Source organism: Microtus pennsylvanicus, chromosome 3, assembly GCF_037038515.1.
Source record: "Microtus pennsylvanicus isolate mMicPen1 chromosome 3, mMicPen1.hap1, whole genome shotgun sequence".
Taxonomy (NCBI): domain Eukaryota; kingdom Metazoa; phylum Chordata; class Mammalia; order Rodentia; family Cricetidae; genus Microtus; species Microtus pennsylvanicus.
Genome location: NC_134581.1, coordinates 131,028,353 through 131,053,532, shown reverse-complemented (window position 1 = coordinate 131,053,532; position 25,180 = coordinate 131,028,353). Strand labels below are relative to the sequence as shown.

The 25,180-nt window shown below is 46.2% G+C and overlaps 3 protein-coding genes across 4 annotated transcripts in view; 1 reads left to right on the top strand and 2 right to left on the bottom strand.

Annotated features, from left to right (window-relative positions):
* Nucleotides 1-800: 800 nt before the first annotated feature.
* On the bottom strand, nucleotides 801-4,510 carry Actl7b (actin like 7B). Its single transcript, XM_075967190.1, has 2 exons — nucleotides 3,993-4,510; nucleotides 801-2,121 (listed from the first exon to the last, which is right to left on the bottom strand). The coding sequence occupies exon 2, from the start codon at nucleotides 2,082-2,084 to the stop codon at nucleotides 831-833; it is 1,254 nt and encodes a 417-aa protein (XP_075823305.1). The 5' UTR covers nucleotides 2,085-2,121; nucleotides 3,993-4,510; the 3' UTR covers nucleotides 801-830.
* On the top strand, nucleotides 4,144-5,469 carry Actl7a (actin like 7A). The gene has a single exon (XM_075967189.1). It carries the CDS (start codon nucleotides 4,144-4,146, stop codon nucleotides 5,467-5,469), a length of 1,326 nt encoding a protein of 441 aa, XP_075823304.1.
* Nucleotides 5,470-8,974: 3,505 nt separating this feature from the next.
* Elp1 (elongator acetyltransferase complex subunit 1) overlaps nucleotides 8,975-25,180 on the bottom strand; it is a 55,867-nt gene continuing 39,661 nt past the window's right edge. The window contains exons 29-38 of one of the 2 annotated variants that reach the window (XM_075967185.1): nucleotides 23,831-23,892; nucleotides 20,431-20,493; nucleotides 19,535-19,595; nucleotides 17,662-17,775; nucleotides 16,859-16,958; nucleotides 16,234-16,361; nucleotides 15,335-15,489; nucleotides 13,382-13,426; nucleotides 13,288-13,345; nucleotides 9,545-9,750 (exon numbers count right to left, since the gene is read on the bottom strand). In XM_075967185.1, coding sequence (XP_075823300.1) covers nucleotides 9,683-9,750; nucleotides 13,288-13,345; nucleotides 13,382-13,426; nucleotides 15,335-15,489; nucleotides 16,234-16,361; nucleotides 16,859-16,958; nucleotides 17,662-17,775; nucleotides 19,535-19,595; nucleotides 20,431-20,493; nucleotides 23,831-23,892 — 854 coding nt within the window. In that variant the 3' untranslated portion in view covers nucleotides 9,545-9,682. Of the gene's footprint in view, nucleotides 9,751-13,287; nucleotides 13,427-15,334; nucleotides 15,490-16,233; nucleotides 16,362-16,858; nucleotides 16,959-17,661; nucleotides 17,776-19,534; nucleotides 19,596-20,430; nucleotides 20,494-23,830; nucleotides 23,893-25,180 lie in introns of both variants that reach the window. The other variant, XM_075967184.1, reaches the window with a different exon arrangement.

Genomic DNA, 25,180 nt, shown 5'->3' with positions numbered 1-25,180 from the left:
CTACGGCTTCCTTAGCTGAACTAAGCTGTCTCCTTTTCTCTTTTTTCGTTCTAATTTTAATGGCCAGATGTTAATTTCTTGGTACCATTCCATAGGACTCTATTTTTTACTTCCCATTTATTTCCATACTTTTTGCGGTGTGTGTGTGTGTGTGTTTGTGCAATGCGCACATACACATGGCAAAGTGGGTAGGGTATGTGAGGTCCAAGGGAAACTTGCAGTTGGTTCTCTCCGTCCACATTATAGGTTCAGGGCTTGAACGTGGGTCGTCAGACTTGACATCAAGCACCTTACCTGATGAACCTTTTCCCCACCCTGCCTCCATTCATTTAAAAGGGAAATTTTCTCTATATCCATTTCTATTAGTGAAATTACATTGATCTGTCCTCTACCAAGGGTCTGAGTCCATCCAGTGAGTTTTTAAAGTTTGCATGTCATATCTTCCTATCTTATAATTTACTCGCTTTTATAATTTTATCATCTGTACTTGCGTATTCATGTGTATTTGCACTTATGTGGTGTTGCTAACGTGTGCATGTGCCTTCCTTTCTGGAAAGAATCGTTGCCACAGCAGTTTTAAGACAGTCCGGCATCCATCTTGTCTCGTCTCCCTTTTGACGACTGTACTGACCCACTTACGGACACTCAAGAAGAGGGCAGTTAACTCTAAACTCAACCTGTCCCCACCCGCTATCGGATTCGATCAAGAACTCCAGACCAGACACGACCGTTATAGGTTAAACTTTAATGTGAAATTCTGTAAAGGTAAAGAGTCTCCCTCCCAGGGGATGGGGCTCTGCTCTCCAGCTCTTGCCGGTGGGGCCCGCCCCTTAGCATTTGCTGTAGATGGCTGCGCAGCCGCGCTCCTCAAACTCTTCCTTGCTGACCCAAAGCTGCTGAAAGGCCTGCAACGAGGCCAGGATGGAGCCGCCGGTCCACACTGACGTCTTCCTCTCGGGAGCAGCGGCCACCGTGGGGCTGTCCCCGGGGCAGAGGAGACTCAGCTCCCTCTGGAAACGCTCAGGGAAGCCGTCCAGCATGGTACAGCCACCGCACAGCAGCACATTAGCAGCCATCTCCTCCTTGAAGCCAGTATTCTGACAGCGGCCCAGGCAGTCAGCCGTGAGCTCCGGGAGGCCCGGCTGGGTGCAGCCCACCAGGGAGGGCTTGAAGAGCATCTCGGAGCAGCGGAAGCGCTCCTGGCCGATGGTGATGACTTTGCCGTCCGGGAGCTCGTAGTCTACGCGCAGCTCCTCGGGGCTCAGGCTCATCTCCTCCTCTGGCAGCAGCGCGGCGTAGCAGCACTTCTTCTTGATGTGTTCGACGATGTGCAGGTGGTCATCCGAGAACTGGTGACCTGCTTCATTGAGCAGCTGCATGAGGTAGTTGGTGAGGTCGCAGCCGGCATAGTCTGCACGGCAGGGCAGGCCCGGCAGCAGGTCCCCCTCAGAGATGGGTACCACATGCGACACACCATGCCCGCTCTCGACCACCAGCCCGGAGGTCTTGCCGTATGAGTAGATGGACAGAAGCGCCTGGGAGGTCACGTGCATGGCTGGGATGCGGAAGGTCTCAAACATGAGCTCCGCATACTTTTCCCGGTTGCTGATGGGGCTGAGCGGAGGGTCGGACACCAGCACCGCGTGCTCTTCCGGAAGGATCTTCATGGCGGTGTGGAAGATGTACTCCCAGATGTTCTGGATACAATCCCAGTCCACCACGACGCCGTGCTTCAGTGGGTTAACCAGCTTCAGAGATGCCTCCATGTTGAGCAGCTCATGGCCCACGTATGTCTCCTTGAAGGTGTCTCCAGCGTCCGCTGCCATCTCGGCGCTGCGCTTGCCCACCGTAGAGGAGATGAAATAGGTGGGCCTCTGCTCTCCCGCATAGCCGCACTTACAGTACTGGGAGCCCAGGTCAATGACCAGCGCCTTGATCTTGCGTATTTGCTTGGGCTTCATCTTCAGTTGAGTGGACCCTGTGTCCCGGATGCCAGCCTCAGGGACTGGCAGTGTTCCTGCCTCTCCAGGGTCACCCTGGGCTGTGCCCATGGGCTTTGGGCTAGGGTTGTTCTTTGTCGCCATCTGCCTCCCTTCCTCACCTTCTTACATCCACAGCTCCCTGGGGAGAAATGAGAGTCCACCTCCAACCGTGCCTCGGCAACCACTTAGCGTTGTGATGTCACCAGGGACGGTCCATTTAGATAGGGGGGAGCTTGCTCCTTTCACCCTCCACACACCTTCCTAACTGGTTTGCTCCAGGACAGAGCTGATGACCAGCGGCTCTAGAACCTCTCCGCTCCTTCTCACATCTCCATGTCTGGCCATTCAGTGGTGATCCATTTATTTCTTTCCTCCTCTGCTTCTTGGCACTGATAATTTGGGCCCCTAGAGAAAACCAGGCACAGTACCGGGTTTTTCCTGTGCTACTTTGAAGAATCTTAGGGGCTGGGCAGAGCTGCACAGAGGTTCAGAATTCAAGAGCAGTTTTTGAGAGTGATAGACGTCCATCTAACACCAATTAACCAGGTCTCCTAGAGACCTTGAACGCTGCTTCCGTTTTAGACACAAAGCTCAAGGCCTATACCTGGCCTCCTCTTTCATTTCACAAGCACAGGTGCATTCTCTAGTAAAGCTAGCAGCACTTTGTACTTTTCTTCTCACCCCTGAGACCAAGAGGACCTGCCACCACCTCCACGAAGGAAGGACGCCATCACCAGAGTGACTGTCTCACATCTAAGATAGAGCCGAGGGTAAGGTCAAAGATGAGGCATGCATAAGGTTAGATCCTGGGTTCTGTACTTGGTGTAGAGGTTCAGAATCCAAGAGCGATCAGTTTTTAAGAGGGATAATACTTCAACCAAAGTTCACCTAACACCAACTAACAGGGTCTCCTAACGACCTCAGCGCTGTGGGGGGTAGGAATCAGTATGTCCAGCTGAGGAGGCAGATGGCCAAGCAGCCTCAGAAATGCATGCTAGGTGTCTAGGCATGTATGTGGTACATGTTGGGGGGCGCTGTGTACTCCTACTGGATATCCTTGGGGAAGCTGTGTACTTGAGCCTTAATGTTTGCACTGGTGGGACTCAGTCAGGTCATATTTCAATGCACATGCTGTGACCCTTATAAAGGAGCGCAAGTCTATGTTCAAAACTAATTCTTCGTAGGGTTATCTACCTTAGACCCCCAAATTAGGCAGGAGGGCTGTCCAATCATCACAGCAGCAGTAGCTCCTGGGAAAAGCTCAGATGGTGTCCATTTGTTCAAATTTCTCTAGTCCCTTTTAGCCCTGGTCACCCACAAGTCCCTGCAATGGCCCATGGCCTGATGGGACTGGTTGGTCCTCCACTACCACCAGCCTCCCTTCTCCCACCCACGCTCTACATTTCCAGACTCTTCCCCCTGGTTACATTGGTCTTCTTGCAGCTTCTCTCAGTGGAGCTCAGCAAACTTCTGTAAGGGGACGGTCACATTTATTTCCCCTCAGCTTTTGGCCCAGTCTTTGTGATGCTGATTCAACTGTTTTTTTTATTTTTGTTTTCTTTTTAATGACCCAGGCAATCCATAAATGAATGAGTACGGCTGCTGCAGTAAATTCTTATACCGCCACAGGCTGGATCCGGCACCCTGCTGGCCCCTTCACTAACTCCCCAGTCATGTGACTTAGTCCCCTGTACCAATTGCACTCCTGTCACTAGGTCACTTCCTTCAGCTCCTTACACAACTGCTGTCAGCTCAGGGAGCCTTTGCCTGAACCACATCAGCACGGCCACCCTCTCTCTGTCCTCTGATTTTTTTCTAAAAACTTCTAAATTTTATTTTTTTGTTCAACAGACATTTTGTGTCTTTCCCCGCAGCATACACCAACTCGAATATGGACCAGATAAGGGCAGGACTCTGTCGCTGCTTCTTCATGGCATGTTACAGGCACTCAACAAATGAACTGAACAAATTAATCAAGCTTTACTACAAAAGATAATATCTCCAATGTACCCAAACGAGGTCTCCAGTGTCTAGACAGTCTCTGGTCGCTGGATTATGTCATAATCAGTGATGTCACTGTTGGGCAGATTCTTAAGCCGTCCTCTGATTTGAGCCTTTCAGGCCTCGTACCCAGCAGGATCAAGAGCTTTCTGAGAGCAGTATGTCTCTGGACAGCGTGTGGGCTCCAGAGGCAGCAGACATGGGGGATGGGCCGCCTGCCAAGAAAGCTGCCAACCAGGCCTCCATGCAGACACAGGTCCTCCAGACTGCCTCCCTAAAGGATGGCCCAGCAAAGAGGGCAGTATGGGTCCGTCGAGAGAGTGCCGAGACAGAAGACCCTGAGAAGTCAACCGCTCCCAAGGACAGGTCCAAGTTAGAGGTGACCAAAGCAGTGGTCGTGGATCTCGGCACCGGCTTCTGTAAATGTGGCTTTGCTGGCCTGCCAAAGCCCACTCACAAGATCTCAACAACAGTGGGCAAGCCCTACATGGAGACAGCCAAGACTGGGGATAATCGCAAAGAGACCTTCGTGGGGCATGAGCTCCTTAACCCAGACATACAGCTCAAGCTGGTCAACCCCCTGCGTCATGGCATCATCGTGGACTGGGACACAGTGCAGGACATCTGGGAATACCTCTTCCGAAAAGAGATGAAGATCTCCCCGGAGGAGCATGCAGTCCTGGTCTCGGACCCACCCCTGAGCCCTCACACCAACAGAGAGAAGTATGCTGAGATGTTGTTTGAGACCTTCAACACACCTGCGATGCACATTGCCTACCAGTCCCGCCTGTCCATGTACTCGTACGGACGCACGTCCGGGCTGGTGGTGGAGGTGGGCCACGGTGTGTCCTATGTGGTACCCATCTATGAGGGTTATCCTTTGCCTAGTATCACGGGGCGGCTAGACTATGCAGGATCTGACCTGACGGCCTACCTGATGAGCTTGATGAACAACTCTGGAAAACACTTCACAGAGGACCAGACCAGTATTGTGGAGGACATCAAGACAAGATGCTGCTTCGTGGCCCTGGACCCCATCGAAGAGAAGAAAATCCCTCCCAGTGAACATGAGATCCAATATACTCTGCCTGATGGGAAAGAGATCCGTCTGGGCCAGGAGAGGTTCCTCTGCTCGGAGATGTTCTTCAAGCCGTCGCTGATCAAATCCATGCAGCTGGGCCTCCACACCCAGACGGTGTCCTGCCTTAACAAGTGTGACATCGCACTCAAGCGAGACCTCATGGGGAACATCCTGCTCTGTGGGGGCAGCACTATGCTCAGGGGCTTCCCTAACCGCCTGCAGAAGGAACTGAGCAGCATGTGCCCCAATGATACCCCACAGGTCAATGTTCTGCCTGAGAGAGACACCGCAGTGTGGACTGGTGGCTCTATCCTAGCCTCGCTCCAGGGTTTCCAACCACTGTGGGTTCACCGCTTTGAGTACGAGGAGCATGGGCCTTTCTTCCTCTACAGAAGGTGCTTCTGAACTGATGGCGGCGTGGCCACTGTGGTGACAGTGTGTCAGCTTTACTGCGTGAGGGAACACCTTTCTACATATGGTGTGTGAGCTGGCATGTTCATTCCTGTAGCATTAAAGACCCCTCGTGTCCCCTTCCCTTCACAGCACGCCTTTTTCCTGACGGAGTAAGAGCCACACAGATGTGTCCTTGCCTTAAATGATACAAACACCTGGTAGTGGAGCAGGGCTATGAGATTCAGACATGCACTATGCTGACTGCTCAGTTTCTCTTGGAAGAAACTTGTTCTAACATTACGCTTCCCACTGTAGGAACTACTCTGTTGTTAAAACATGCTTAAGGAAAAATGTGATAAAAAGAAAAAACGGGTTAAGAGTAAATGCTGTTAAAGGGTACAAGGGGATCCTCATCCACAACCCCCCCAGAATGCTGAATAAGTCCAGTCTCCCACAAAAACAGTACCGTATTTCCCATCTGACAGCAAACTCAGAATATGTTGGCAATCTACCTTGTTTTAACTACCCTGTCTTAACTGTACCTCTTTTTTACTCACCAGTATGTCTCAAAACTGGTTCATAGAAAGCCACCAGGGTTACTGGCCGTGAAGACTTGTATCATTCCCTTAGCACTACGGATGGACGCTACAATAGAAGTACCATTCAGGTCTCGAAACCCAGTACACAGGCAGGAACACCTGCCAAAACCAGAACAAAGACCTAATCCATAAAAGTCCATAGTTATGGCAAAGTCCCTAACTGTACTAACTTGTTTTGGCTTCTGTAGTCCCCTTCTGGCTGTCCTTGCTGAGCTGTGTCAACACAGAATGTAGTTTTGTGCTTAAAAGAGCATCCTGTCCAGAATCTAACTCTAATGCATGAACTGACTTGGTAGAGACCATTCTCTATGGAGAGATACCTTGCTCAGCCTATGCACGGAGGAGGGGGAGGGGGCCTTGAGATGATGGGACAGACTTAGTTGACTTCCCAGGAGAGGCCTTATATCTCTGAGTAGATGGAGGGTAGAGTGGGGAGAGGAGCGGGGGGGGGGGAAGGAGGGGGGACGACTAGGATTGGTATATAAAAAGTAAGTAAATTTAAAAAAAAAAGTTCACCCTTTTTTAAAAAGACTCAGGACTACACTCAGGTCCCAAACATCCAGCATAGTTGTCAGCTAATGGACTTTCTGGCTTGAATCCACATACAAGTGGGTACCTCACATTTCTGGAGACCCCAGCGGGATTCCCAGAGAACAGACCTTGACACACTGGGGGTCTCAGAGCCCCTTGGAGCAAGGAGTGTGGTAGCCAAGGGAGTTCCAGGGTCCCAGGACCCCCATCTAATTAATTGCTGCCTAATGCCTTGGAGAAATGAGACCTATACCCCAAAAGGGAACAAATTTGAAAGTCACCTGGTCTGTCACCTCCAGAGGAAAGTCTGGTTAAGGTACCTTCTGTTTAAAACATAAAGGAGAGGCCAGCTGCAGATGCGGGCCCAGTGTCTGGAATCCATGCGAGACATCACTGGACTCCCCTGGTCCATTCAGGTTTATGAATGTGTGGTAGCCATCCATGGTTGTCTTTACTGTGTTTGTGTGTTTCTGTTGGTTGGACAAACATTTAACATGGGAGAGGGAGTGAGCCACCTGGAGACCACGACTACCATCGTCCCTAAGATGTGGCTACAGCAGCTGCTGCAGCAACACCAGTGGTGATGGTGTTGAGCGCAGGTCTGGAATGAGGCTGGAGACCCCAGCCACCCCAGTTTCCCTATATTGCCCAGTGGCTTTCTCACAGCTGATGGAAAGCAGATACATGTGTCAGGATCTGGTCCCCAGGCAGTGCTCCCAATAGCTACAATTGTGACTTTTAGCTCTTAAACAAGAGCCTTCACATCTTACTGGGATTCTTGGTCACACTTGCACCCTGAGCATCTGGAAAACAGGCATCTCTACCATACAGAGGCTCCAAGAGCCATTTGCTCAACTCCAGGAAGCCCCAGGCCTAAACACTAAAATGTCAATGGAAAGCTGATAGAACCACATTCTTTCACAAATTATTTTCAATGCTCACCGGATCCACCTGTCCCAGTAAAGACAGGCTCCACACAAAAACATCTAAGTTTAGTACTTCAACATCATCTAAATTTAACAGCTGGGGAAAACTTCGCAAGTTTGTTACAACAGGGATGAATTATGTACTACTATTGGTGTGGTTTGAAAGAAAATGGCCCACAAAGGGAGTGGCACTATTAGGAGGTGTGGCCTTGTTGGAGGAAGTGTGTTACTGTGGGAGCAGGCTCTGAGGTCTCTTATGCTTAGGATACTGCCCAGTGTGTCAGCCGATGTTCTGGGGTCTCTGTGTCAAGATGTAAGATTCTCAGCTCCAGCACCTGTCTGCCTGCATATGATAATGGACTGAACCTCTGAAACTGTAAGCAAGCCCCCTTCAATTTGTAAGAGTTGCCATGGTCACGATGTCTCTTAAGACAACCATCTAATGAGTACGAAACTGTCGAAGAATTTTTAAAAAGCCTCTAATTAAAATAAACTGACCTATTTCTAGACTTGACGAGAGAGAGAGAGAGAGAGAGAGAGAGAGAGAGAGAGAGAGAGAGAGAAAGAATTATTCTTCCAAGCCTTTGGAAACAGGATGAAACGGGTCAGTTAAACACCTTACAGAAAGTAAACTAGTGACAAAAATCACTCAGCATAGGAGGCAGGGCCTGGAGAGCAAAGAGTAACCTCCATCCCTGCTACCATACCATGCCTGCTGTCTACCCAAAACTGAAGTGCAGGACCTGTGTCAGCGGATTCCAATCCATCCCACCCAACCATTGATGACTCTAGCAGAGCATACACTGGCGATAAAGCAGTCCCTGTAACAGTGCAGGTAGAGGAGGGTCGCCTCGCAGTTAGGGTTTCTATTGCTGTGAAGAGACACCAGAACCACAGCTACCCTTATAAAGGAAAGCATTTAAAGTTCAGAGGTTCCATTGTCACCATTGACACCACGGTGGGAAACATGATCATGACAGGAAGCATGGTGGCATGCAGGCGGAGATGGTACTAGAGAGGAAGCTAAGAGTTCTACATCCAGATCGGCAGACAGTGAGACGCTGGGCGTGGCTTAAGCATCTGAAACCACAAAGCTTGTCCCCAGAGACATACTCCCTCCAAGGCCACACCTAGTCGAACAAGGCCCTACCCTCTGATAGTGCCTCTCCTGAAGAGCCCCATGGGGTCCATTTCATTCACACCACAAGGAGGCTTATAGACCAATTAAAGCTGGTAGCACATAGCCTGATTGAATGGCACATTTAATTAAGAAAAAATTTTTAAGATTTTATATGTATGTTTTGGCTGTATGTATATGTTTGTGTACTACGTGCTTGCCTGGTGCCAAGAGGTCAGAAGAGGGCATTAGATTCCTTGGAACTGAAGTGAACAGTTGTGAGCTGCCATGTGGGTGCTGGGATAATTGTTCTTAAGTGCTGAGTCAACTCTCTAGTCCCCAAACACATTTAACTTTTTATTCTGCTTTGAGCAGGGTGGGAAGATGCCAGCTACACAATCACATCTGACTGAATGTTGGCAGCAGTAACAGCCTGTTTTTATACAATACACAATGTCAGCAATGCAAAACAACACAGAAATGGAACTCCACTTTTTTTTTGTTTTCTGTTTTTTTTTACGAGGTAGAATGAAACATTACTCCCTATCTACACAGGAACGGAGGATCAAACCAATGATGAGCGTTACCACGGTTACAACAGAAACTAGGCCTGGATCTGTGCATGAAAATCGGGTCCATGATTTTCTGCTTCAGAAGCCATGTTCTCAAAGAGCACTAAACACAACGACAGCAGGTGGGGCTGTTCTGAGATAAGATCTTGCTATATCCCACACTGGTCTTGAAACTTGCCTTTCTGCCTCAGCTTTTGGCGTTGCTGGGATTATAGGCATGCCCCACCATGCCCAGCTAAAAATAGTATTTAAAAAACAAACTGTAATATGTTGGCTGAAACAAAGTTCTGGCAGTACTTAAAGTAAGAACCAGACTGCTTAGTGCTAAGTCTGGTGCTCACAGCAGCTGTAGGCAGGGCAAAGGCAGACCATCCCATATCTCAGTTCTCAACAGCCAGGCCTCTAAGGAGCAAGAACTAGAAGCACAATGAGGAGTGAGGGGCAAATGGTCTTCCCAGTGATGCCTTCTTCACAGGTCAGTCAGTCCAGCAGGCTCAGCTTCCACAGGCCTCTCAGGTCAATCTTTGGTGGCACACAGATTCCAGCATCTGAAAGCAATAACAGAAGGGAGGTGATAATGGGTCTGCTACCCTCAACTCTGTAGTGTCAAAGCAAACACAGCCTGGAGACCCTGCCCAGAGAAGAGGAAGGGCATCAGGCTGCACACGTGCTCATTAGGTGATTCAGTATTTGAACAGGGAGAGGTAGTACTGGTGTCTGCTTACTTTCTAATTTTTAGATGTGTTTTATGTATGTTTATGTCACACACACACACACACACACACCCCTACACCATATGCACACAAGTGCCCTTGGAGACCAGAAGGGACACTGAAATCCCAGGGGACTGTTTTGGATGGCTGTAAGCCACTACAGGTGAACCAGCCTTGGTCCTCTGCAAGAACGAAAATGTTCTTAACCACCAAAAGCCATCTCTCCAGACCTGAAGGGTACATTTTCAAAAAACTGTCAAGTTGCAAACTAGATCTACATTTTACCATATGTGAACATTTTCTCAATTTTAAGAATAAAACGTGGCAGTATGTAACAGTGAGTCAAGTGAATGACAGAAAGTAACAGAATTCTATGAACAGATGCTCAGCAAAACTGACTTTAAAAAGTAAAGTAGGAAGTAGTTTCAGGTGCGAATTCTGTATTTTTTCCTTTAGACTTTAGGAGTCTCTAATCTGACTAGGAATCATATATATGAAGCACAGACAAGAAAAAAATATATATATATAAGGATCCAGGTGGGGGTGTTGCACTCCTTTAATCCCAGCACTTAGGAGGCAGAGGCAGGCGGATCTCTGGGAGTTTGAGGCCAGCCTGGTCTACAAAGTGAGTTCTGGGACAGACAAGATTACACAAAGAAACCCTGTCTTGAAAAACCAACCAACCAACCAAGAAATAAAAAGGTATATAAAACTGTTTCATTATTATTTGCTAATAATTAAATTTCTAGCAATATATATATATATGCACTATTAAAATTATTTTAAAAATTTAACAATGCGAAAAAATCTTTAAGAGAATTTTTAAACCATGATTTTGCATTTTATACAAACACATGCTTATACACACATAGATTAACTACAAACTGCCAGATTACAAGGCTGTGTTACCATGCTTGAACCAAATTTTAATTTTCTTCAATATACTTTGCAATCTAGATTTTCCTATCCTACTGACCTATGTTTCTAATTACCTATGTTACCATGCCTATCATTTTCCAGAAATAAAAAAACAACCACCCTTCCCACAAGTCAAACTATATAAACAGAGCCCACTAGTTTGGGATATAAAAGAATATCAATACCAAAACAAGGTTAAGCAGGTCCATAATTTCATGGTTAAAGCTTGAATGAGATTTTATCTTTAAAAAAGTTACAGAAGAATCTATTGTCTTTTAAAAACATTACATAATTGCAACTATATTTGAGTCTAGAGTTAACCAAGAATAAGTATAAAATATCAAATCAGCCCAGAATGACAAGCTGGGCTGACTGACAGCAAAAGAGGACATGTTTTACATTCCCATGTTTGACTTTCATGGGGCAAAAAATCATTTTAATAAGAATACTTTGATGACTATTTACCAGTCAGATCCCCTTCAGAAGCGATCAGAACTGTAACACCCAGTTTCAAGTTTAGAGCTTTCCCACTTCAGACTATGTCATGAGATCCTGTAATCAATCAGTCTGTGCCGTGTACAGCACCAAGCATGGCAAGCACAGATAATGACAAACTGGCATTGCCAATGCCTCTACTAATGTGAGTATATGCACACCACTGTTAGCTGGGAAGGGCAATGGGACTATTTGAGTGGAACTAATTTTCTGAGTGGTTTTTTGCTGGCTACTTTTGAATTACAACTTTTCCCCTTTCTACCTGTTAGGATTTGCATTTTAAAGCCGCCTCCCCTACACATTAACCCAGGCATTTAAACAGCTGAATCCAAGCTGTGGCAATACTTTGGGAGGTTGCAGGACCTTTTAGACATAGACATAGCTGGCAGACACAGGAGTTAAGTTGAATGGGGTTTCTGAGCTATGCTTCTGCCTGGCTTGAAACTGACCTCCCTGGTTCCTGGTTGGTGTCATGCTGCAATCAGCTGCCACACAATCCTGCCACCATAGCAGCAAGCTGCTCCTACCAACATGCTCTCCCTGACAGGATGGGGTAATCCTGTCACAGTGACAAGAATGTAATTAAATACCAACCAACTTTGGAGCCACAGGACACTGACATCATAAACTCAGATGAGGAACCCTCACATGTTACAGACTTTACAGGCAGAAGCATGTAAAGTGTGCCTTCAAATTCTAACATCAGTTGTAAGGTGATACAAATATCTGTCTCCTAATACTATTCTGAAGGTGGAAAAGTAATTGTAGAACCAGAATCCCAACTCAGAGGTCTCCCACTTGAGAAGGTGTGGGCTCTTAGGCTCATGTTGCAACTGTAATGCGCATCCATGCATGGATGGACACACGGCATGCAGCTGTCACTGCGAGTTTTTTTTTAAAGCAAAGCTGGAGTTGGTTAAGAAAAGTTTTTTTGTTTATTTTGTTTTTTTCAAGACAGGGTTTCTCTGTGTAGCCCTGGCTGTCCTGGAACTCACTCTGTAGACCAGGCTAGCCTCAAACTCATAGAGATTTGCCTGCCTCTGCCTTCTGAGTGCTAGGATTAAAGGCAAGTGCCACCACTGCCTGGTAAGAAAAGGTTTTAATTCAGATTGAAACAGGCATTACGAGATGGGGAGAGATGATAGAGACAGGATGGTAATACATGTCCTCAACTGGGCACAGGCTGCTCAAGAGTTAATTTAAAAATAAATAAATAAGGGGCTGGAGAGATGGCTCAGAGGTTAAGAGCACTGCCTGCTCTACCAAAGGTCCTGAGTTCAATTCCCAGCAACCACATGGTGGCTCACAACCATCTGCAATGGGGTCTGGTGCCCTCTTCTGGCCAGCAGGCATACACACAGACAGAATATTGTATACATAATAAATAAATATTTAAAAAATAAATAAATAAATTAAAAATGTCACATTGTGCCAGGAGTGATGGTATACATCTTAAATCCCAGAACTCGGGAGACAGGTGGATCTCTGAGTTCAAGGCCAGTTTGGTCTGCAGAGTAAGTTCCAGGCTAGCCAGAAACACAGTTAGACCTTGTCTTCAAAAATACAAGCAAACAAACTTAAGTCATGTTGCGTCCTTCCCTCCAAGCCACCAACATTAGAAATACTAGAGCCACATAAAATGTGGTCTCAGTTCCCTCTTGTTCGAGCTCTCGGGAGCTAACAGACTCTAGACTGACAGCTGGGGAGCCTATAGAAGACCAAACTAGACTCTATAGATGTGGGCAACAGTTGTGCAGATTATGGGGAGTAGATTGAGGGAGAGGGAGCAGGAGGAGGGGAAAGAGGGTGAACTGTGTTTGGTATATAAAATGAATAAAAATTTAAAATACAAAGAAAATGTGGTTTCAGACTGAGAGGGATCCCTTAAAGAGCTGATCTCTCCAACACCGACACCCAGCCCTGTGCAGCACGAAGACAATGTGGAGAGAAGTCACTGACCAAGAACAGGGAGAGATGGTGGCTGCGGCTGTGGCTGCTGCTGTTGCTGCTGCTGCTGCTGCTGCTGCTGCTGCTGCTGCTGCTGCTGCTGCTGGTAAGAGGCAGTGATGCTATTCACAGTGGAACTCGGACCTAGGACCTAAGCAGAAAACAGGTTATGTCAGCAGAGATGATCTTCGGATGGTGACAGACCCACAGTCTCCACTAGCAGCAACCGGGTCTGCTGTCTTTCTGTCTTTCTCAGCTCTAATAGACAGGCCAGCTTCTGTGCTCTCTCAGCTCAGACCGCTAAGCTTCCTGACTCCCAGGAAAGGGCAGCAGAGGAGGAGATGATTCCACAAGCCGGCCTGGCCTTTTTCAAGTTAGCAGACCCTAGCCCATGGGGAGAGGAAAATCCAAGTTTATGGAACATAGAAAGGATCCATTCTACTCAAAGCACTGTAGGAAATAGGATTTTTTTGTTTTGTTTTGTTTTGTTTTTGAGACAGGGTTTCTCTGTAGCTTTGGAGCCTGTCCTGGCACTAGCTCTTGTAGACCAGGCTGACCTCGAACTCACAGAAATCCTCCTGTCTCTGCCTCCCAAGTGATGGGATTAAAGGCGTGCACCACCACCACCTGGCTGGAAATAGTGATTTTTATATTAAAAGAAACACACATATGTGTCATGTGGGTAGAACACCAACTCTACACAGATCTCACTGGGGTCCATGCTGGCAGTGAGCCTCTGCTTTGCTCTCATTGGTCTTTGCATGTGTCCCTGCTGGAACACGGTCAGCTGTAATACCACGAGCTCAAGAGCACTTACAAGTGACTCATGGTGCCCGGAACGAGGCCCAGTTCCGTACTGCCAAACAAAACATCTGCGCACTTTCCCTACAAGATTCACAGAGCTGCGATCGTAGAAGCTACTGTGATCTGAACAGAAGTGGAGAGGCATTCGAAACTCATGACTTCAAAACACTGCAGTATGGAATGGAAGATAATCGTATTTCTAGGCAACATCCATTATAGTTAATTCAAGCATTTGTGGCATCTAGATTTTTAGCTGCTTTCCTTGCTGTGGCATGTAAAGTGGTCTGTACAAATATCCACCCTCTTATCAAGTCTTCCAAACATTCTGGTAAAACACCCATGAAGTTTCCCCACTAACCTAGGAAATCGAAACCTAGAATCCGACACATGTCTAGCCAGTGAAATGATCACAACTTCCTGTTGCTAAGCACCAAATCCACCCGTCTATCCACAGCCAGTGAAGCCAGGACGTGGGCATGAACCACAGTTTTCTCCATCAGCTGATGCCCTGTTACATGCCCCCAAAAAAGGGGACTAGAGGATAGGGTACAGCTGGAACGAAAAGCAACGTGCTTGCTTTTAAGGGCTATTCATTACAGTTCCTACTTCTCTTTGGGCACTTAAAACCAGCCTCATGGGGCCGCCTCCCTCAACTCTCAGGTCTCACTAAGCCGTACCCTCTCCAGACCTGTCACCATCCCCAAGCTCTTTCTTTTCTTCTTTCTGCAGGGGCAGACGCTACTTCTCTAGTTGCTGTTCCTCTCTCAGCCTCCAGTGCTCCTCTTTTGCCTTTTCTGCCCCTCAATGCTTATTTAATCAATCAGGTATTAAATTCTCCATGGGAAAATAACAGGCGTGGATTTTGTTTTCCTTACTGAACTCTGACTGATATACCAGCTTTTCTAAATCCTAATCAAAACTCTCCACAGTAGACTTGAGAGCTCAAGAAGCCAGCAGATACTTGAGAACATTTCATGGGACACAAAACTCCCCCACCCTGCTCCAGGGCTTCAGATCTAGGATCTAACCCTAGCTTCCCTCCCTCCTCCATACTCCATGGTCACTGAGGATTTCCAATCATCCCTATGACAGCTGCTCTATCTGAAAAGGAAAAACAACAACCTACTTCACCTTAGCAGGAAACAGGCAAGCTGACTGCTAAGCTAAGTGCGAAGCAAAAGTTGTCTTCGACTCTAGACTCTTGGGGGCTACAGAGAGAAGGCAGAGACCGCAGGTGGTGGCTGAGGAAACTTACCGATGTGAGTGAACTCTGCTGACAGTCAAGAGTCCAGATTTCCGGAAGTGCCTTCTCCATGAACTTCAGAGTATTCTCATAGGCCTTCTGCAGTTCCTGTGCTTGCTGTTCAAACGCCAGGACAAAGAGCGCCCTTAACATACTGTGCACTTCGTCTGGAGAGAGAAACGTTAAAGTGTGAGCTGCGTCCCAGCTCCACTGCTAGAATCACACAGGGACTTCTTCCCCAGGCTCACACCACCCTAGAGAAGCATTCTTCCACTTTCTTCTTCCCAAATGCACATGGGAAGGAAAGGGAAACTCAGTGAATGAGTGTGGTCCCTGCTCCTGGCTTAAGCACTGTATCCTCACAAGAAGGCTTCTCCTTCAGGGGCTGGGAAGGACTGACTCAGCTTCCCACTGACCACTTGCTTCTTCCCTCTAACTCAGTGGTTCTCAACCTTTTTAACGCTGCAACCCTCTAATACAGCTCCTCGTGTTGTGCTGACCCTCAGCCATAAAATTATTTTCATTATTATTTCACAACTGTAATTTTGCTACTGTTATGTAACATAAATATCAGCTATGCAACCCCTACGAAAGGGTGGTTTGACTCCCACAGGGTTCGAGGCCCACAGGTTACAGAACCACTGTTCAAACTGGAAAACACCATCAGTGTTGTTTTTTGTTGTTGCTTCTTAAACACCTGATTTTGTTTGTGTCTCAGTGGAGATCAAAGGGCAACGTTCAGGAAGGGGGTGCTTTCTTTCTATTATGTGGGTCCCAGGAATGGACATCAGACTGTCAGGCTTGATGACAGGCATTTTGACCCCGAGTCATCCCACCAGTCCCACAATGCATCATAACTGTGTATTAAGTGACTGTCTGTAGTATCGCATGGTGAGCACCAAAGACCAGACCTTTCATCTTGTCAATGCTTTGTACCACTTCACTCAGGGCCTCCAAAAGTGCCAGGTCCTCTAGAGGACTCCCTTCTTTGAGGCTGTACTTCTTCCGCTCTGCCTTGCGCCGGTTTTTAGATGACCTCCTGTCAGAAATGAGAGATGTTGAAAAGGAAGCTCTGTCTATAGACAGCGTTCCTATCTGGGGAGATGTTAGAAAAGAGGGGATAAAACCACACAAACCTAGTGGGGTCTAAGAAGAAGCAAATAAGGAAAGCTAAAGAGCTGTTTCTCCCTTCAGTTCGGATTAAAATGCAAGGTAAGGTGGGGGAAGATGGCACGCGCCTTTGGTTCCTGCACTCAGGAGGAAAAGCAGGTGGATCTCTGTGAGTTGGAGGCCAGCCAGGGCTGCACAGTGAGACCCTGCCTTAAGAACTAAAGGGCCAGGTAAAAATGAGGTTCTCCTGACAACACAGCGGGCCAATGGAGGAAGAAAACAACAGTGAGTGCTAGGGTGAGAACAGCCTCATCTCAAGGATGTGCTGGAAAGTCCCCGCACAGCGCTCACGGGCCTGACAGACATCCTCCCACTCCCCTGCACTGTTTCTGCACGGCAGACACGCTGAGCAGACCGCGTACGTACGCAGATATCCGGGAGTTACTCTGGGAGTATCTGGCGCTCATCTCACTGCCACTCTCCGAGAAGAAATCCGACTCTGGACCAGGGGCCACCATCTCGTTATCTAGAAGACAAACCCGATGCAGACATGAAATGACTGCACTCAGTCAACACACACTGGAGAAGGGGAGGGCAGTTCAAAGTTGATCCCATAATGAATAAGGTAACATTAAATACGGTAATTATACTTACTATAAATCTGGAGTTTCCCACATTCTTTTCCTTTCTGGGGACTAGGTGGGGAGGAACTAGGAAATTCCTTTTGTGAAACACTGAAGATATCACTGCTCTGGTTGGATGGGGAAACGTGGGACTACTTGGTAGAGATTTTCTGATATCTGCCTGGCCCTGACCCCTAAGCACTTCTCCAACATGGAGTTCCAGGCAGCTACAACACAGCAATAAGACAACAGGAGTAGTCTGTCCCTACTCAGCAACTCGTGTGCAATACGGGACAGTGGCGAAAGCAAGGAGTCAACGATGCTCTCACAGTACTGAGACCTGGTTCTTGTGGACTGTACGGCGAGGCTGGTGCCGCCCCTTATCTTCTTACACGTGTGCCTCTTTCTGTCACAACACCGTCCCCAAATGTCAAGCACATGCTTTTTGGTGCCATATTCTTCTACCTCCAAAGCTTTGTGCCCAAACAATCCCTTTCTCTTTATAAAGTGCTTGTCTCAGAATACTGACAACAGAAACACAGCATAGACGAGGTGCATGGGAGCCCACCTCCCACACACCACCACAGGCTTCTCAGAGGCACTCACCCACATGCATCTGTGGTCCTTGGCTCTTGAGCTCTCGAACCACCAGAAAACGGTCTTTATGGCGAATGAATATGGCTGTCTGAGAGTCCAGAAAGGCCATGAAATTTTTTTGGGCTGAGGATACAGAAAGAAAAATACCTTGAGCATAATTTTTAAGCAAAGAGATAAAACGTAACTGAAGATGTGATAAAGGGTTAAAAATTCAACAGCAACGAAAGATGTATGTAGGACTAACCACCAAGATTTTTTTTATTCCATTAATGAGCTGGAGATACCAGATCTGAGTTCATCAGTCCTGTTGGAAGCATGAAGGTCCTTGTACTCAGAGACCTCCAGGGAAACCAGGAACACTGAGCATGCAGAATTGTCTTTGCAGTGGAAAAGATATAAAACCTGTTCTTCCATCCAGAAAGCTGGGAACTGGAGGTGATCAATAGCCTGGTGATCTGTGTTACCTGTTGGGCCAGGCTGTATCAAGCTTCCACAATCAGGACCCGAGGTGGCTAGTAATCTACATGACCTTTACATTACCTGTAGAGCCAGAGGCTCCCCAAGCTCCCACAACCAGGACTAGAGGTGGCTAATAGACCAAATGACTTCTACACTATCTGTATGACCAAGACCAGTCCGGAGCCTTCTTTAGGCCCTTAAGCTACTACAGGAAGCCCATTTCTAGAACCTATCTTCTTGGAAGAAATGACATGTACCCCAAGTAGAATTTTGATATAATTATGTTTCCTTGGGTACTGGGGATTGTATACCAGGAAACTTTCCCCCAAATTATACTGTGTTTAAATATACTGGCAATAAACCACCTGGCATGAGACTCCCCGAAATCAATCTGAATTGAGTTTCCACTCTCACCTCTTCGAGGATCGCTGTTTGTCTTGACACCTATAGAGATCCCCTCACAATACCATCCCAGAACACTCGTAACCACTAAACTTACAAAATCCTATCAGTGAAGATTTGGTTGATATCTAACCCAAAGAGAAAGAAGCAAACAAAGAGAGTATGCAGGGAGTTGCTAACATAGGCAGGATGGAGGAAACCCATGGGAATGGTGTGGGCATGAAACAAATGCTTCTAATGATCTCTGAAATTACTGTCCAGTGGAAAAAGAGAACTAGCAGAATAAAAGAAAATACAAATAAACTAAACTCTCTGAGGACATAGAAATTAGGCTCATGCATTCCCAAATTCCCGTTAGAAAAGAACTGCCTAGATTACAGCAAGGGTCAAGGAGGATGCCTTCTATCCTCAGCTTGGGATGACTGCAGCCAACAGTACCAAAGCACCCACAAGCTCTAGTCAGAACAGGCAGGGTAAGACTGTGAGTGCACACAAACACCCCTCACCAGGGAGATCTGCTTAAAACTGCAGCAAATCCAACACGTACTCTTTAAGACCTGTAGGTGAAGCTCGAAGCCAGCAGCCTCTAGGTAGAGGCAGGCTCCTGAGGCCAAAGTCTGCTCTAGCAAGGAACAGGAAGATATCACAGCTTTCAAAACTCAAACCTCTTCAATGTCATCACTTAACACCTTAATATAGTCTTAAAAACTATGACGGAGGGCTGGAGAGATGGCTCAGAGGTTAAGAGCACTGGCTGCTCTTCCAGAGGTCATGAGTTCAATTCCCAGCAACCACATGGTGGCTCACAACCATCTGTACTGAGATCTGGCGCCCTCCTCTGGCGTGCGGGCATACATCAAGGCAGAATGTTGTATACATAATAAATAAATAAATCTTTAAAAAAAAAAAACTATGACGGAGTCAGCAGAATATATTAAAATGCAGTAACAGAGAGAGCCCTGTATTTCTTCTACCTTTTCCATAATTCTAAAGGAAAACATCACCTAGATATAATCCTTACCTTCTAAAACGGAAGGCTTTACGCTGGTTTCTATAATATCCTCTCTGTCATACTTGTACACCTACGAGGGGAAAAAATGCAGTATTTTAGGGCAGGAACATGTCTACCAAACAGAGAATTAAGACAGAGACTGGCGTGGGACAATTCTGTATTCTGTCAACTATGTTTTTAAATAAACGTTGATTGGCCAGTAGCCAGGCAGGAAGTAGAGGCAGGGCAATGAGAACAGGAGTATTTGCTCTTTCTGCAGTTCTGTCCAGACACCAAAGAAGCAGAATGTGACCTGCTCCGCTGAAAAAGATACTGAGCCACGTGGCTAACAGAGATAAGAATAGTGGGCTAATATAAATTATAAGAGCTAATAAGAAGCCTGAACTAATGGGCCAATCAGTTTATAACTTATGGAGACCTCTGTATAATTTTCTTTGGGGCTTACTAGCTGTGGGAACGAGGCAAGACAGAAACCCCAACAAGCAGGCCCTCATGTCAGTACTAGAAGGGATCAGGATATTATCCCAGGAAAATTCAATTCATTTTAAAAAAGAAACAGCAGTGCGTTGCATATGAAGGCCCAATTCCAAACATTACTAAAGACAGTTTTTTTTCTGTATGGCCCTGGCTACTCTGGAACTCACCTGGTAGACCAGGCAAGCCTCAAACTCAGAGATCCATCTGCCTTTGCCTCCCAAGTGCTGGGATTAAAGGTGTGCGCCACCACTGCCCAGCTAAAGAACAGGTTTTAAGAGGCTTCACAGATACCGCTTATTCTCAGGACTGGGAATCTGGGCACTTTCTATTTAACTTCACTTACTCAGAAGACAAGGAATTCCAACTGACCCACTCCTTTACCTCCCTCAGCACCCAGCACAGGAGAAGCTGCTCAGAATTTCTCTTACCAGCCTCAGAGCTTCTTCCCAGGCAGCTCCTTCCAGCAGCTGGAGCACAGCTTCTTCATAATCCTGACAAGGGAAGAGCAAGGAAGAGCACGGTGAATGCAGCAGTCTCACAAGCGGCCACACGGAGTCCCTCCACCTTCCCAGGCAGCCCTCACAGCTCCAGTTCTCAGCAGCTTGCCTGTCCAAACATCTACTGGATAGACATCTCCAAAAACACTGCTATAAAAGACAAAGGGGGCTACTGCTCTGAATGACCACAAAACACAAGACAAGCGTGTCTTCTTTATATCCCTGGACATAAAGTCACACGGTAAGCCTGTCAAAAATGGTTCTTTTCCACATTCACTGCTAAGTTTCACTGGAAACAAGACCAGTCCTCCCAAAATATACTACTAAACAGTAATTTCCGAGTTAGCTTGTTTGTTTCTTGTTGAATTACAGTTCTTCATATGTACTTTGAAAATACTTCATAAATACTTTGAAAATATTTTTTACACTATATAAGCTGTCTTTGTACATTCTTGATAACTCTTTATATGAAGTCTAATTTATAGACTTCAATTTTAGTTGTTGATCTTATGGTGTCGGGACTAAGACCACACTGCCCAGGTATTAATAAAAGTTATTCCTGTTTTCCCTTCAGCCTTTTATGGTTTCAGGTCTGAAGATTAGGTTGTTGATATATTTAGAGTGTTTTTGAGATTTGTTTTTTTATTTAGGTTTCTTGTTTGTTTGTTAGAGTTTTTTAACACCGGGTTTCTCTGTGCAGCCCTGGCTGACCTGGAACTCACTCTGTAGACCAGGATAACCTTGAACTCAAGAGATCTGCCTGCCTCTGCCTTCTGAAGGCTAGGATTAAAGGTATGCACCACCATCATCTGGTAGCTTCAAAATTCTTACAGCTAAAAAAAAAAAAAACACATTCCTAGCTTCTCCTGTAAGAGAAGAAGCATAAAACACATTCTTGTGTCATTTAAACATTTCCTAATCATTAAAAGCAAAAGTAGTAGCAAATTATAATATACATAAAGTTAAAATGTTCAGTGGCATTCATGAGAAGGGGGAGCAACGGTCTCTAATTTGTGACTGGTATTCACTGTGACTCCCAGAGCAAACACCAGCACTTGTGATAGCCAACAGTGGGGATAAGATGGATTCACAAGAAATGCTGAGCACGAATTGGCGCCATAGCTCAATGGACAAAAACTAAACCTAAGCATGAAAATGCAGATTAAACAAAACAATGGAAAAACATACCCTAATGTTAAAAAAGCTGAAACACAAAGTCAACGTCAGAATAAAGTATATAAGGAATTTTAACAGAAATAAAGAGATGAATAGTATCTGGCATGACCACGAGCAGGCATCTACCTACATCATAGCTTGACAATGCAGAAAGCCAACACTTGCAGAATAAAGGAACAGATAAACACTGGAAATTTAAACAGACTCCTTCCAGCAACTCAGAGTATTAAGAGAACCAATAAGGACATCAGAAGAGCCAGAATAGCAGTCAATTGACCATCCCAAAGTAACTAAGAGAACATGTCATCACACCATGTACACACAACTTCCTCTAAAAGAGACCATATTTTGGTCTAATACTTAATTTTTAAGGTATATAATCAAAACAGAAGTAGAAATCAGTAAGATATGGCTGAAAAAATATCTGTGAGTTAAATAATTTTGAAACAACCCACAGGTCAATGATCACACGGGAAATTAGAAAACCAAGGCACAACACACAAGACGCTGCTGAATGTAGCTAAAACAATGACAGCATTAATATTTGCTTAAGTTAGAAAGGAAGAAGGCTGGAGAGATGGCTCAGTGGCTAATGGTGCCTGCTCCACCATCATAAGGCCTGGCAGGTAGTGCGTTCCCACAAACACAGTAAGCTCAGAGTGGACAGACAGCAGGAGCACTGAGGTGTGCTAGCTTCCAACCTAGCACAGACGTGAATTCCAGGTTCAGATATAGATCCTGCCTCAAAGGAATAGCCAGAGTGACAGAGGACACCCAATGCCCTTTTCTGGTCTATACATAAACTCATACAGAAACACACACACAAACAAAAGAAGGGGGGGGCAACGTAAGTCTGAAATCAGTGACTTTAAGCCCAAAGTAAACACTATCAAATTTTTGGCCCACAGATGGTGAAGCAATAGGTGTCTGCTGTGAGTGGCTGACTGTGGCAAACTGCTATGGAGCCACAGATAACAAAGCTGGTGCAGGCAGGCCCAGGGTAAGTGAGGGACATTTCAGTGGAAACATAACTTTGTTCTAAATCTTTTCTCTAATCTCTCTACCCTCTCAGGCAACTTATTCACTGATCTTTCAACTCAATCTCTCTTTTTAAAACTTTTATTCTTTATATTTTTCTGTATGAGTGTTTTGCCTGCATGTATGTTTATGCACCCTGTGAGTGCCTAGTATCCACGGAGGTCAGAAGAGCACATGGGATCCCCTGGAACTGGAGCTACAGGCAGCTGTTAATTGCCACAGGAGTGGCGGCTGCCACCCCACCCAAGTAGTTTCTTATAATATCTACTGAAATACAAATTATCATCTTTCAGTCGTAATCCATGATAGACCCTGAAATGTCCTAACAACACAATTATGTCCTAAGTGTGTCTATCAGTGTGAGAGTTAACCTTGATCATCAGCTTGACTGAATCTGGACTCAACTAAGAGACAGCTGCTGGCAGCTGGGAGACTTTCTTCATCGGGTTATTTAAAGTAGGAAGGCCAACCTAAGCATGGGTGGCACCTTCTGGTGGCAGCCCAGACTAAAGAAAGTAGGAGGGAAAGCTTTGTTTTCGTCTGCCGGTGAGTTCATCCACCCTGTTGCTGCTGCTACATTCCTTCATGGCTATCAGAACCCAGACCTTGGGCTTCCAGCAGCTCTTCAGGAAGCCTATAGACCTTTGATACACCCTGCCTCATGGACTGAGTAGCTAGTGGTCTTAGCTTCCCCAGTAGGAAGACAGCTATTGTTGAATACCCAGAGCACACTGAGGAAGGTAATCCAGTGTCCCTTCCTCTTAATATATATTCATTCTATCCCTCTAAAAAAATCCTAACACAACAACTGCAACTGTAAAACTTCCACAAAGCAGGTGTGGTGGCCTATGCTTATAATCCCAGAGCCTTAAAGTCAGAGGCAGGAGAACTGGGAGTTCAAGGTCAGTGCGGCTAGCCTGAGACTGTTTCAGAAAGACAAAACTAATAATAACAATGATAACAATGCCACTTTCCTCAAGAGCCTGGCAGCCTTAGTTTGTTCCCTGGGACCCGTGGTAGAAAGAGAGAAGTACCCCCAAAAGCTGTCCTCGGCCAAATCAGCACAAGTCCTAACCATTTCCATGGTTCCTTCCGTTTCACCAGGAGAGGGACTCACCTGGGCATACTGCTCCAGGACTAAGGCTGCCTCAGTGTGTTTCCTCTGCTCCATCAGCTTTCCTGCAAAGACAGTAAACAGAAACTGACTTCCACTGCTATCCTCACAACGCACCAGACTAGAAGCTTCTCAGTTTCTGTGATGACAACAGGTGCACACACAACAGGAAGCACACACACCCCTAACCCACAGTCTCACTCTGTATCCTACGTGGCCAGCCTGAAGCTGAATTCCTCTGCTGTGGCTCCTGGGTTACAGAAGCTACCCTGCCTAGTAAAGGAATCTAAATTAATCAGAGGATTTGAAAAAAAAAATCACATATTGCCAAAACTAGCTTTAAAAAAAAATGCTTCCAAAGGCATGTAAATGGGCAACTAACCGGCATCTCTCGCTAACCCATTTCTTCCTGTGTAGGCAGAGACTGTGATTCTCAAGGTGGGCACTAGGTGGAGGTAACTGGTTGTGCTGGCAGCCGTCAGGCAGTCCTTAGCTCCTACAATCACTCTAGCTGGAAAAACCAGACTGTGTCAGGCACACAAAACCCCAGTGTTACTAAAAGGCTACGAGGTTCTTCTGTTCCATCCTACCCCTATCAAGGACAATTACTAATGTAAAAAGACCACATAACCACTTCCACTAGTGAAGCAGCTACATTGTTTGCACCTTTGCTGGCTTGTTTAATTTGTTTGTTAATACAAATTAAATGTGTATACAAAGTAACTGTGCTGTATGTGGTGGTTTGAAAAAGAATGGCTCCCACAGGCTAGTGTATTTGAATGTTTTAGGAGTGGCACTATTAGAAGGTATGGCCTTGTTAGAGGAAGTATAACTGGGAGTAAGCTTGGGGGTTTCAAAAGCCCAAGTCAGTCCCAGTGTTCTCTCTCCGCCTGCAGACATGGATTAGAACTCTCAGTCACCATCTCTACCTGCATGCCACCATGTTCCCTGACAAAAGGATAATGGACTAAACCTCTGAAGCTGTATGCAAGCCCCAGTTAAATGCTTTTCTTTAGGAGAGTTGCTGTGGTCACGGTGTCTCTTCACAGTAATAGAACAGTGTCTAAGACACCATACAACAATGTCTTTAAAAAAGCCTTGTTCAGGGGCTAGAGATGGTTCAGAGGTTAAGAATGTTGACTGCTCTTCCAGAGGTCCTGAGTTCAATTCCCAGCAACCACATGGTGGCTCACAACCATCTGTAATGAGGTTTGGCGCCCTCCTCTGGCGTGCGGGCATACACGGAGGCAGAACACTGTATATGTAATTAATAAAATCTTTAAAAAAAGCCTCGTCCATGCCCGCTGCACATCCTGCCAGTCAACATCTGCAGTAACTAAGTACACTCCATGA